The 13,178-nt window shown below is 56.7% G+C and overlaps 1 protein-coding gene across 1 annotated transcript in view; it reads right to left on the bottom strand.

Moving 5' to 3' along the window:
• Positions 1 to 11,075, bottom strand: part of SHC4 (SHC adaptor protein 4) — a 34,988-nt gene extending 23,913 nt beyond the window's left edge. The window contains exons 1-2 of the mRNA XM_026097101.2: positions 9,425 to 11,075; positions 2,242 to 2,312 (exon numbers count right to left, since the gene is read on the bottom strand). Coding sequence (XP_025952886.2) covers positions 2,242 to 2,312; positions 9,425 to 10,003 — 650 coding nt within the window. The 5' untranslated portion in view covers positions 10,004 to 11,075. The remainder of the gene's footprint in view (positions 1 to 2,241; positions 2,313 to 9,424) is intronic.
• Between the last annotated feature and the right edge of the window lie 2,103 nt (positions 11,076 to 13,178).

Here is a 13,178-nt window from a genome sequence, read left to right as displayed (position 1 = left end):
AACAATCATGTGAGGTAGGTAAATAACATTTTTAATTTTAGAGATCAGGAGACTAAGAATGCAAATACACATGGAGCAAGTCAGGGAACAGACGCAATGAGAGACCCCTTCTGCCTCGGTTTAAAGCAGAACATGGCCCTTTGTTTAGGGAAATGCCGTCAGAGTAAAAATATTTTTTTACCCCCAGTAGAAATAACTCAGATTATTAAAATGGAATCATTTCAAATACCTTTTTGTTTATCGCATTGTGCATGCCGTCTGTAAGGTTACTCGCCGGGGAGAACAACAGCGGAATAATCAGCGTTATCTCTGCTCCTAGTCAGTTTGCAGTCGATCGATCAGCACTTCAACATTTGGTTTGCAAACGGTCTAAGTTTTGAGTTTCTCATACACAAAAGAGCTTGTTAAGGTCAGCAGCGACATTTTTTTTAGGTGATGGAAACATTTCCATTGTTAAGTTTTCACACAGCTCAGTTTAACAAAACCTTATTGTCCGGGCCAAATTTAGGTTGGCAAGTTCTCTTTAAGCGGTAATTCATGTTCATTATTTTCCAGACAAGCCATCCAAATCTCTGTTTTGTAAGTGTGACAACATACGTATTCCATGTCTTGCAAAAGGGAGATAACCTCACTCTCTGGCTGACACCACGGAGCAATGCAATGGCTCGGTCTGAAGGCACCGGGCTGGTTCCTCCGGGCTGGCTGTACTGCATCGCTCCTTCTGCTCCATGAACAGTTCGGATGAGGGAACGGTATCTGTGTCACAGGCACTTCTTCATATGCACATGCAGGAACGGGGTGACTGCACACCCATGCTGACGGTAAATGTAAACAGCTTCTGAGTTTGTGTATAAAACCGATCAGGCTGCTTTAGAGCATGGTATCTAGGCATTTCAGGACTCAAGGTTTTTGGTTTCTTCCTTTTATCTGGTAAGTCTGGGAGCCAACAGCTACAAGTTTAACACCTACCTGTTCGTGTTCCTTTCCCTGCTCCAGCTGGTTTGATACTAACAGTTGAGGAAGCAAAAGAGCATCTGTGAACCTTCCTCCAGCAGGGAGGAAGAGCGAGGCAGCACAGGGGGCCCAGGCCGCACTTCTGGCATCCGTGGCGCCAACCGTGCCAGAAAAACAGCAGAGGCAGGAGGGGACATGCCTACGGCACGGCCAAAACACTCCACCCACCCACCCACCCACCGCCGAGAAACCCTCGGGGCGCAGGGGCCGGGGCGCGGGGGAGCTCCTCTGCCGGCGGTGCCGCGGCTCCGCGGGGCGCTAGACCCGGCCGCGCGGTCCCACCTGCAGCCCGCCGGCACGTGGCTGCTGCAAGGGGAGGAAGGGGCTTGTTGGCAAACTCACACACTTCTGCACATGCCAACTTACAGGCGCGTGGGCTAGCAAAGAGGGTAAGAAAGAAGGTAAAAATAAAACTGGGCTTTTCTACTCCTGACATGACATTTCAACCCCCCCCCACACACATGTATTAATAATCCATGCCCAAAGACTGGTAGCAATGCAATCTGCAACGCAAGGTGCAAGCTTTCCAAAAGAGCACAAAAAATTTCATCTTTAAACCGCAGTCAGTTGTATCTGAGAGCAAAGTATTCATCTTTTACTGATCTGCAGCCTGGAGATCTGGGCCTGGAGCACGCCTGGAAATGGCTGTATTTCGCGTGGCTTCCTCGTGCCTCCGCTCACAGCTGTAGCTGGCCTTGGCTGTAAATGGGGCCAAGCAATGTCCCGTATCTGATTAAAAAGTCACGAGAAGACCTTGCTAGACGGGGGGCCCGGGTGTCCAGCCCAGAGAGGGCAGCGCGGCAGGGACGTGCCCGAGGGAGCTCCGGCATGGCCCCGGCAGCAGGACGCCCGCGGCAGCGCCGGCCGGCGGATTTACCCTCTTCCCGGGCGGCTGCGGAGCCCGTGCTGAGCCCCACGGCCAGCCCGGCCGCTGCGGCACCCCGCCAGCTGGGTCCCTGGTGCCACGCCGCGACCGCAGGGGATCCTCTCCGCTTCCAAAACAAGAGCCGGGAGAGGAATCAGATCTGTGGCTGGAACAATTCATGTGCCAGCGCAAAAGCCTATTGTAATGATCAAATAATTCAACTCGTCACTTGGGAAAACAAAGCAAAACATGCAAATGCCTATTCAAAGGAGTGCAAGAGCTTGGCATGGCCCCAGCTTTCTGCAGGAATTAGCACTCAGGCGTTTCACTCTTGTGCTGAGTTTCGGTTCGATACCACCTACCTGGTGACCTGTGTTCGCGTGCCAAAGTCCAGGGACCTCATTGACTGCAGCACTTCGATACAGCCCATGTACTAGGGAAAACAGAGAGACAGACAGACAGGACGGCTACGTCAGGATCTAGAGAGCGGGTGAGAGGAGGATCACAGGAGAATGCAAATGTGGTTTCAGTCCATTAAATGTATGCAGAACCACAGTCTAAATGGAAAAATCGAATCAGCCGTTCTAGATCTGCTTACTAAATATATCTTGTTTCACTGAAGAGTGTGTAGGACTGCAATAAAGACACTATTGACTTCAACAACATAGCAAACAAAAAGAAGCAAAGCATTTTAGAGACATGAAATCCAGTCATCCATTTTTTTTCCAGTTCTGCTTCTCCTCCCTGCTCAGCCTGTGGTACTGAACTGGGAGGGAGGTGTGAGCGTTACGGCGCAGTTCTCCCACGAGCAGCGGCTACCTGGAAGCCCCTGAGGCCGGTGCAGCGCAAAGCCTCCCTGCAGAAGAGCCGACGTCCCTCCAGGGCAGAGGCAGGCTTTAGGAGGGACGAGGAGAGCGGTGGCTCCCTGCTGCTGCAGGTCCCGGGGCAGATACCCCCCCCGGCAGAAGATGAAGAAGGTGGCGTTGCAATTCCAGCTCATAGCACCTGCTCTTAAGATCCCACACTATAAATCAACCCGCCTTAAATCAGAGTCAGATCCCACATTTCTGTCATGTGGGACAGAGCCGGGGGGCTTTCCATACTCATCTGGGATTTTCACAGGACTAAGGATTAATAAAATTCAGCAATTTTCAGAAACATCAGATGTGGTGATGTGTCAGCCCATGGACTCCTGTGATGTTCATATACCAACCTAGGGAATATTTTCATCCCAATGAAGTGTACTAGGCTAATGCTATCCACTGAGTTTACCTTTCCCCCAAAATATCTTAATAATCCCTTCAGCATTTCCGTTGGCGTCCATCTCTCCGCTGTTGAAGCGCCGAGACTTGTCCCCTTTACCGGCTTAGCACAGATCTGGGTTTCCCAGTTTGCGTCCTCTATTCCACAAAGAAATGTTCTCCGGGAGGAAGAAAGAGCTTTGTGGCTCTCCTGCCGTTCTCGCGTGCTGCCCGCGGGCGCTGGTGAGAGCCGGCCCACGCACGGGCAGACCTCGCACGGCCCCTGGGACGCTCCGGAGAGCCCCGGCCGGGGGCAGGCAGGGTCTGTGCTCCAGTTTCCAAAGGACGGAGGAACCCTTGTTTGCCCAGGGCAAGGTGCCGTACTCACCTCCTCTGCCTCGGTTTGCCTGTGAATTGATTTTTCTGCCGGGGCATTCGAAGGGGGTTGGATTGAGGGGTCCATGTCAGCTTTGGAGACCTCTAGAAACGAAGGTGTGTGTTACACAGAGAGCGTCTGCGCGCAGTTAGGCAGGGGCTCCACAACAGTCGGCTTAGCCCTGTCCTGATCTCCTTCCAAAGAGCAGTGCAGCCCTGGGGAGAGCTCCAGAATTAGGTCAGGGCCCTGGAAGGACACCAGTACGCAGCTGAAGGGTCAGCAGGACCGCTTCCCTAATGAGCGTTTAATGACTTTGTAAAGGACTCTGAGAGCTGTCTTACTTGTTAAAGATATTCCTGCTTAACGGGAACAAAGCAAATGTGGAAAATATGTTTAGAGCCTCAGCTTATAGCATGGCAGAGACCTCTGATCCTCCTGTATAAGGTCAAGTATTCTGTGAGCTGTCTGGCAGCTCCCCGATCCTTGAGAAAAGAGAGATTTAGAGGAGTAGGTGAGTCATGCTGATAAGTGAGTCCCCGCTGCATCCTGAGCAGATGCGTGGGAAGCTACTCTAAGCAAAGATGAAAAATCAATATTAGGTTTTTGCATAAGTGACCCTGAGTGAAGCTGAACTTATCAATGATTCAGAAAAGACCTTTTTTTTTTCCCCCTTTAAAAGCCTGAGTAGGGAAATGCATTAACATGGCACCTCACTGTATCCCTCATATATTTTAGCTGCCTTTGGTTATGGAAACCGGCACGGCTGGCAGCGGCTGTCGGGCCGCGTCTGGGTGGGAAGGGGACAGAACAACTGCAGCAGGGTCCTGGGCAGGGACAAGCAGCTGGGACGGGAGCAGAGGCAGGTCCCGCGGCCAGCGAGAAGCTCACTGAGCAATTAAAAAGGACAATAGGATACCAGAATCCTGTTAAAGAAAACAAAAGACACTCTCCTAGGAAGGAAAAAGAATTAAGCCTTAGACAAGGCAACAGTTAACCCTTCCGCAGCAGCATCTGCGGGGACTAGCGACCCGACTGGTGCCCAGGGGAGAGGGGAAGGCAGGAGGCAAGGAACAAGCTTTTCTCAGCAATCTTCACCCGAGCCCAGACTCTAATTCAGGGATTGCCCCATTCCCCGTCCTGTTCACCCAGACGGCTGCTCCCAGAAAAGCCAGCTGGCACATCCAGGGGCGCCGGGCAGAGGCCGGGTCCCGCTGCCGTGTGTCGGGAGAATTTAAGCCAAGGCATCAGCAGGGCGGCAGCCCGCCCGCGCCTTCGCACAGCTCCCCGAACCCCGCGCGGGGCAGCACACGAGGGTGCAACGGGCTGCGGCTAGCGAAGAGGCACGTCGGCTCGCATTTATTCACCAGAGCCGGTGCAGAGTCGCTGCAGAGCAGGATGAGGCCTGCGCGGGAGGCGAGGCGGGCGCGCCGAGCAGGACTCACGTGAACAGGCTTTTGAGGCACCTCTAATGCAGACCCACGTCTCGTTTCATTCCTTCCCGTAACACAGTTAACGGCTCCGGCTCCAGCCTGGATGGCAGCCAGTGATTCACCAGCAGAACCGATACCGGGAGCGGAGCGCACAGCTCCTAATTAAACAGTGCAGCTGAAGCCTTGCAATTTTAGCTATTAGTTAACAGCACTAATTCATGCTTAATGTCAAGGCCGGCTCCTACAGACCCCACAGCCGGCTAACAAGGAGCCCAGGCGACAGCGTTTGCTAGTAGACGCGCTACGGCAGCGTGCTGCTGCTGCTGAGCACCCTCTACCCAAACGTATATGAGACGAAGGTCAAATGCGCTACAAACATAACGTAGCTGCTCCCCGCCCAGCCTGCCCTCCCCCAGCGCAGCTTCAACGAGGCGCTTTTGAGCTAAGCAACAAAAATCGCTGAGCGTCCCACCACCCTCCTCCGCAGCGGGCGCCCCTCGGCGCTGGGGGGTCGGCAGACTAAAAACACCCCCCGGCTCGTGGATCGCAGATGCGGCTCAGAAGCAATGAATGACCCCAGCTGATCTCCTTCCCACGAGAGGCTCGGCTCTGCCTCCCTAGGTATTCATTTACTGCCGCTCGGCGAGGCCGGCTGCCCAAACCGGAGCAGCTCCCTGGGTGCGAGCGGCTCGGGAGGCTGCGGGGAGGCCGGCAGCCGCGCACAGGTCGGCAGCGCCGGGCAGTCACCGCTGCCGATGCGGGACCGGCTCTTCCCCTGCCCCGAGCCGGGGCACCCAGGGCCTGGGCACCGAGCAGGGGCTGCCGCAAACACCCCTCTCCGGGCAGCCGGATCCAGGGGAGGCTCTCCGGGCACGGCGCGGATCCGAACGGCAAATAAGGGCAGGTCTGTGCAGGGGACAAGTTCCCACGGGCACTCCTTCAGGATACACCTCAGCCTATTCCTTAGCTCGGACACTAGCAGGAATCAGGCCATTTTTACCCTAGAGACTACCAACTACACGCATACCTGCCACACAACCTGCTGTCAGAGGTTCAACCTGCATACTGAAAAGACATCCTTAAGAAAAAGGATGCTGCAAACAGCTCGTACCGTATTATTCCATTCTATAAAGTTAATGTGCTTTAAAATACCTGGCAATAGCCTCTTCCTTCCATATTTTAATTAAATAGCATCCTTATTCAGTAGCGTGAACGTAACCTCTCAAAGACTCCTGCATCGCTGACTGAAGCTGAGCCACGAAGCCTCATCGCAGGAGCTCAGCCTCCCCCGCCCCGTGGCCCCGGTGCCCGCGGGCCAGCACCCAGGCAGAGGCACCGCCTCGCGTGGCGGGCTGCGAGGGGCCCTGGCGACGCTCCGCCGCTCCCGGGAGGCCGCTGCCGGCGAGGACGCAGCAGCGCGGCCACCCTCGCCCTCGCCCTGGGGCGCCCTGGGTGCGGGGTACCCGCCGGAGAGCCCCGCCGGCGAGACTTCCCCCCGGCCTTCTGACTTCCAGAAAGCCCGGCAGAAAACCAGACCGTGCGTAACCCGGGGACGACCCCTCGGCCACTTTCACTCGGCCCTCCCGCTTCCTCCCGGCCTTCTGCTCTCGTTTTTGCTTTTCCTTCTTCTTTCTCGCCCGTGCGGTCCCGGCGGGGCCACAGCTCAGCGGGTCGGCTCTTGGGTTTCGACCGCAGCAGGGAGGCAGGAAACTCCACCGGCACGTTCCCTTCTCCTGCCGCCCCCGGCAAGCCCGGCTCGGCTGGGAGGACCGCACGGTGCGCGCTTCCATAGGCACCGCACGACGCGCGCTTCCATAGGCACCGCCCAATGGGCACTTCCATAGGCACCACGCGAGTCACGCTTCCATAGGCACCACGAGTCACGCTTCCATAGGCACCGCCCGAGTCATGCTTCCATGGGCACCACATGAGTCACGCTTCCATAGGCACCGCCCGAGTCACGCTTCCATAGGCACCGCCCGAGTCACGCTTCCATTGGCACCGCCCGAGTCACGCTTCCATTGGCACCACATGAGTCACGCTTCCATAGGCACCGCCCGAGTCACGCTTCCATAGGCACCGCCCGATGGGCACTTCCATAGGCACCACGAGTCACGCTTCCATAGGCACCGCCCGAGTCACACTTCCATTGGCACCGCCCGAGTCACGCTTCCATTGGCACCACATGAGTCACGCTTCCATAGGCACCGCCCGAGTCACGCTTCCATAGGCACCGCCCAATGGGCACTTCCATAGGCACCGCCCAAGTCACGCTTCCATAGGCACCGCCCAATGGGCACTTCCATAGGCACTGCCCGAGTCACGCTTCCATAGGCACCGCCCGATGGGCGCTTCCTTCGGCGCCCCAGAGCCACAGGCGCGCGCTCCCCTGCATCGAGCACCGTTGCAAACACAGGATAAAAGGCAGAGCCTTGTGCCGAAGAGCTCAGCGCCACGACACCATTTGCCAGCGCAAACGTTTCTAGGCCAGCTGGCCTGCAGCGTAGCACCTAAAGCTGCATTTGGCCCTTTAAACACTGCTGTAAATCAGACCCTAGATGCTCGTTAATCTATCCTGGAGACTTGCTAATGTCCGAACGAATTCTAACGCTAACACGAGCGGTCGGTAAAGAGAAACGACCGCGGAAGGCACCATTGAGCGCAATGAGGGAGCTCAGGCCATGCAAGGCGCCTGCCCAGCATCGCTTCACTCTCGCCGCTGCCTTGAACAAGAAGGTAAATGTGAACGGGAGCCCTTTCGTCTCTGTTTCCCGTGCCTGGCTATCTGGCCGATGCCAGTCCCACAATTAAAACAAGACCGACGGCTCAGCCCAGAGGTGCACCCCAGCCTGGGCCCAGCGAGGCACCCGCACCGTCCCGCCAGCCTTCCTGGAAGGCCGGGACGCGCCGGGGCTCCCCGCGCCGCCCCGTGTCCCTCCTGCCGTTCGCCGGCCCCTGGCAAGGGCCGGGGCTCTGGTGCAGCCCCGCTCGCAGCGGCAGCGGGGGAAACGTCCCACGAAACCCGTCGTGCCACCGCTGCCGGCCGGGAGCCTCAGCTGCTGCCTGGGGCAGGGGGAGCCTGGCCGAAAGCCCGTCCAGCAGTGAGGACGCCCTGCATCCCCCAGCTCACCCTTATCCACCCTGTTTTGCTGCCCTCGCGCTGAATTCAGAAAGTTTCCCTTTTTCTTGGCCTTGCACTTTCGTTTAGCCTTTCCTGCTTGGGAAACATCACACAGGACACACAATCTTTGCACAGCCTATAGCTTTCTCTCCCCTTTCCTCCGGCACATTTTGACACATCCTATACGCCAAACTGGCAGCTTACAGATGCACACCAGCCCCAACACCCTGCCTTTGGCCTCATCTGAGGAACACATTTATCGGTGGACGCTGACTTGCACGGCTCGCCCCGGGGCGGCGAGCTGACTACCACCGAGCGGCCCGGCAGGCCACGGGGGCTGCGGGAGCCGGGGGCCTGCCCGGCCACGAAGCTGCTACTCCTGAAGCAGATTTAGACCGTTTTCTGCTGTCACGTGCCCACAGTCTGAACCGGCTCCCCGGCTCCGTGCTAGCAGCGAGCGGTTTTCACTTGGGAGCGCTTTTGACAGGTCAGCACTAAAACGTGCAGGGACAGAGCTTCAGAGCACAGAGCAGGAAGCAACTGTCAGTGATTTTTCAAACTGCAAGATCTGGCCACAGAAATATGAAGTCCAGAGAGGCACAGGGGAAAAAAAAAAAAGCTCCTGAGCACGGTACAGGTGGAGGGAGCAAACGTACGGAGCACAGGGAGCCGCTCAGGCAGCCAGGTCTCCTCCTCACCGCTGACTACTGAGTCGAAGGTGATACGCACCAATGCCAGCACACACTGCGGGAAAGAAAAATACCCAGCGAGGGTATTTCCAGGTGTCTTCTGAAGAAACACGCAGGGATTTTTGTGCATGATCATTACCAGGAAAAGCAGACCCAGCGCACAGTGTCTAAGGAGGGGGGCAGCTCTGGCCCCCTGCGAGCTCAGCTCCTGGGGCGCCCAGGCACGCGGGTGCCGGGGTGCTGCAGGGAGGAGCACAGGGCCCGGCCACGCTCCCTCACCCTCGGTGATAAACACGCCAGAGGTGTGAGCCCGTTTACACCTAATACGTAGGAGCTGCTCTACAGGAGATGCTAGGAAACCATTTCCATGAGTGCTCCTTCTGCCTCCAGCACGCCTTGCCTGCCAGAGCAACGCCTGCTTGAACTTCGGCTCACTTGCACTGCTTTAAGAGCATAGCCGTTCTCTGAGAAACAAATGTTGTGCTGCCTCTGGGAGCGGCTGAGGTCCTTCTAACTCCCTCAGTTCAACAACACAGTCCCACCTATGTGGCATCAGGAAAGGGGAAATACGCAGGATAAATAAGTGGTTTGGGGCACCAGCTCCAGAAGTGGGAACAAGGGGGTCACACTGCAGCCATCTGCACAGTTCGCTTCGTTAGAAAATGGAGACTTTGCGAGAAGTACTCACCCGCACACAGTAGGTCGTGCCCGTCTCGGCAACGGGCTCAGCGCTCTGTGCGAGGCTCCTGTCCGGTCTGCCCGCAGGAGCAGCCTCCTCCGAGCCCCACGGGGCGCCGTCACCGGCAGCCTTGGTGCTGAGGAGCTGCTTGTCCGGGTCGGGCTGCGGGTAGGATGCAGAGAGGCAGCTGATCTCAGGTGACGTTGGGCTGTTCGGGATGGTCACGCACTCCGTGAGTTTAATTCTTGGCACCTCTTTTGTTCCGAGGCAGAAGCTTTTCAGCCCCGGCAGGCTGGATGGGTTGGCGAGTTTAATGTTAGCCATTCGGGGTATCAAAGCGCACAAGGTGGTGCAGGTGTCCTGTGTCCCCAGTGAGACATCTTCAGTCAGTAAATTAGGTGTTGAAGAATGGGAAGAGGACGAAGAGCCTTTGATATTTAAAGATGTATTTTGTGTACCTTCATCTAGTGATGTTATCGAATCATTCCTGAATCGGCTGTATTTAGCCCTGTGCAGCATTCCTGGATGCCTAAATAACCCTACATACAGTACGTGTCCACCGAGGCTCTGCTGGTTGCGTTCTCTCATAGCCTTGGCAGTTCTGTAACTGGAGATTCTTGCATAAATTGGCTCTTGTAGATAAATTATATGGAAATTAAGCAATTCAAACAATTTTAAAAAGAGAAACCTATTGGATATTTTTGCTGACTGCCTCTCAAGTGGTTTATTTTCCTCAATGCGCGAGGCTTAAAACTGCATGGACATCTGGTATTTTGTAAGCAGTAATAAAAGAAGCATATAGGAAAGCATAGCAATACTCCAGCAGTTTAATCTGAAGAGCTGCTATCCAAACCTAAGCTCATTTCTGCCTCAAGCAAGCAAGCCACTAAATCACTGCTAGCTTTTAAGACTCACTGTTGTAGCCTGCATCATTAATCAGGTAGTCCTGGCTGCAGCGAAAGCTCAAGCGTATTCCACACAAAGCAAAGCAAAACAGCTAGAATCTCAAACACGCTTTCAGACTACCAAGAACCCAGCAAGGCACCCAGCGTTTAGCATTTCCAGCTTCAGCTGCCCCAAAGGAAGAAACACCCCTATGCTGCATTTTGCACGTTCTCCATTCATGAAAAAAAAAAAAAAAAAAATCAAGGAAAATACTGATCTGAACAGAGCCAGCAGCTGTCAGTGCAAGTCTTGCTAATTCTTGCCGGAAAGTCCTTCCGCAGCATCCTGCAGTGCCCGGCGCTGGGTCCCGGCGCTGGGTCCCGGCGCGCCGCGGCTGCGGTGGCCCCGGCGCGGCTGCTCCGCGGCGCCGCTGCTCGCCCGTGGCCGGCCCCGCCGCGCCGCCCGTTTTATGAATGAAGTTTTTGTGAATGACTCTCGGCGCGTGCAGGCGGGCAGCCCCGTGAATGGCGCTCCGCGGGGCGGCCGCGGCCCCGCGGCCCCCGGGGGGCGCCTCCCAGCCAATCCCGGCCCGCCGCTGACTCACGCGCCATAAATACGCTAAACGAGCAGCCCCGCGAAAACAGGGCGCCGGGGAGCTGCCCCGAGCCCCGGCAGCGCGGCGGGCTGCGGCCTCCGGAAGCCCGGGCAGAGCTCGCTGAAAATCCATCAAAAGCCCCTTTGTCTGTAACGCACCGCCAGGGAGTTTAAAAAAAAAAGCAAAAAAAAAAGCATGACTCAAGCGAGGCATTAATATTAAAGACACATGGTGCAATTCCTGTGGGAAGGTGCGATCCATCTTTCCTCGAGGCTGAGTTCCTGCGCATTGACCGCCGGTTCGATATCAGACCCAGCGCGGCTTCCTGTGCCTATCAAATTCACTTTAAAGGCATGCTGGAAACTGCAAAAGGCTGAGCACTCAGGAAGCCGCCGGCTGAGTAGGCAACGGCCCGAAATAGAACGGAACAGAGCGCGGTCCTGCCTCCGAGTGCCAAGCCGGGGCGGCTCGCTCCGGAGCAGGCAGCTCCTCGCCGCACCGCGCCGGCTGGGCGCGCGCATTCGGGCCTGCTGGCTTCAGCTTCAGCCTGAAAAGAAGCTGCCGACAATTCCTCACACGTGTTGTGATAAATCCCGAGCTGCTGCACCCAGTACACATACTCTTATTAAAGGAATGACAGTTTTCATTCCAATTCCCTCCCTGCTTGTGCTGAAGCTCATCTCAGATGGTAAATTGTGGTGGGTAAACATTCTCCGTGCAGAAAAACATCCATCTGCAGCATCGCTCGAGAAGCCAAGCAGTTTACCCACGGAAAATACCTGTGCCCTGGCACAAGTCACCTCAGCACAACCCGGGTTTTGACACCTCAGCCAACATCATGAGAATAGACACGCAACAGTACTGAGGTTCAGACCAAGAGGTTAAAATCAATACAACTACCTTTCACTTCTCTCTGTTAGTTATTTTCTCTCGCTAAACTTCCAGTATTAAATTCACCTTCATCACGCTCACACTGAAACCGGCCTTACCCTCGTCTCCTCTGCGGCGACGTGAAACGGCTGCCGGATGAGGACGAGCTCCACTGCCGGCAGCCCCCGACGCGGCGGGAGGAGAGGACGGCGAGCAGGGAAGCGCAGAGCAACCGCAACGCAGACGCTGCGTTTCGCACTTTCCTTTTGTGTGAAAGCCAGTGTTACTCCTCAAAGATTCAAATTGGAAAAAAAAATACAGTCCTGATTGTGCTGGTGAAACAGTGCCCAAAGAGGCAGCGGCTTCTTTCGAGTCAGCTTTTGGTGGATGTCTCACACTGCCACGAAACCAAACACGAAGGGAAAACCGGCGCAAGCCACAACTTAACAGCAGCGACTAATTTCTCATAAAGCTTTAACGATGGCTTCAAGCACCAAAGGGTAGAAAACGGTCAGAAGTGATTAGCAGCACTACTGATTGCACGTAAAGCACAGAAATTCTCTTAGCACTAACGTTTTTGTTTTTTAGATCATTAATTTCGATGCCAGGGTAGAACATCCAAGCACCGCACGGCTGGAAGGAGAGGCCAAGCGGGAGCTGGAGCCGGTGGCCCCGCTGGCCCCGGGGTGCCCGGCTCCTGCCGGCAGGCGAAACGCCTCCCCGGGGGGCTGCGGTGGCCCGCGATGGGGCCGGGGCTCGCCGCCACGCAGCACCAGCGCCCAGCTCACCGTTGGCCTCCCCAAGCCGAGCGCGCGGCAGCGGCTCCCTTTCCGTCGCGGGGGGCTGCGGGCAGGGGAGGGGGAAGGCAGCGGCTGGTGGCCAGCGAAGCAGCTTGGCGCCTGACCGGCCACCCCGCACGGGGCCAGCGAGGGGCCCCACGGCGCGGGGGCGAGCGGCAGCGGGTGCTTCGCGCCCGTCCCGCAGGAAGAAACGCGGTCGCAAAACGCCCTGCTTTCTGCAACAGCCAGAAGGACGAGCTTGAGCGCGGAGACCGGCAAAGCCGGCACTGTCCAGAGGAGCAGCAGCCATTGGGGCGGGGTGGGGGGTAAGGGGGGGCACAAGCGCTGAGCCTTGCTGAATTAAGCACTTTCTCTCAAGGCTATGAGCAAGATTTCAGTGGAAGAGGCTGGGAAGCAGCCGCTCGCGAGCAGCGGGAACAAAAGGCCTTTAAACGCTGGTGAAACGGAGCTGGGCGCCTCGCGGGCAGCCTGAAAGGCGGCTGTGTTTCGTGCTCGCCGCCCGGGTCCGCGTTGGCCGGCCGCAGCCCGGGGAGGCTCAGCGCCCGCCCGGGCTCCCCCCTACCCCCGGGGCCGGCGCGGGGCAGCGGCACTTTCCCCCCTGCACGGCGGCTGA

The sequence above is a fragment of the Dromaius novaehollandiae genome, chromosome 10, assembly GCF_036370855.1.
Source record: "Dromaius novaehollandiae isolate bDroNov1 chromosome 10, bDroNov1.hap1, whole genome shotgun sequence".
NCBI lineage: Eukaryota > Metazoa > Chordata > Aves > Casuariiformes > Dromaiidae > Dromaius > Dromaius novaehollandiae.
Note: the sequence above shows the minus strand (reverse complement) of the source record. Positions and strands in the feature narration are given on the sequence as shown.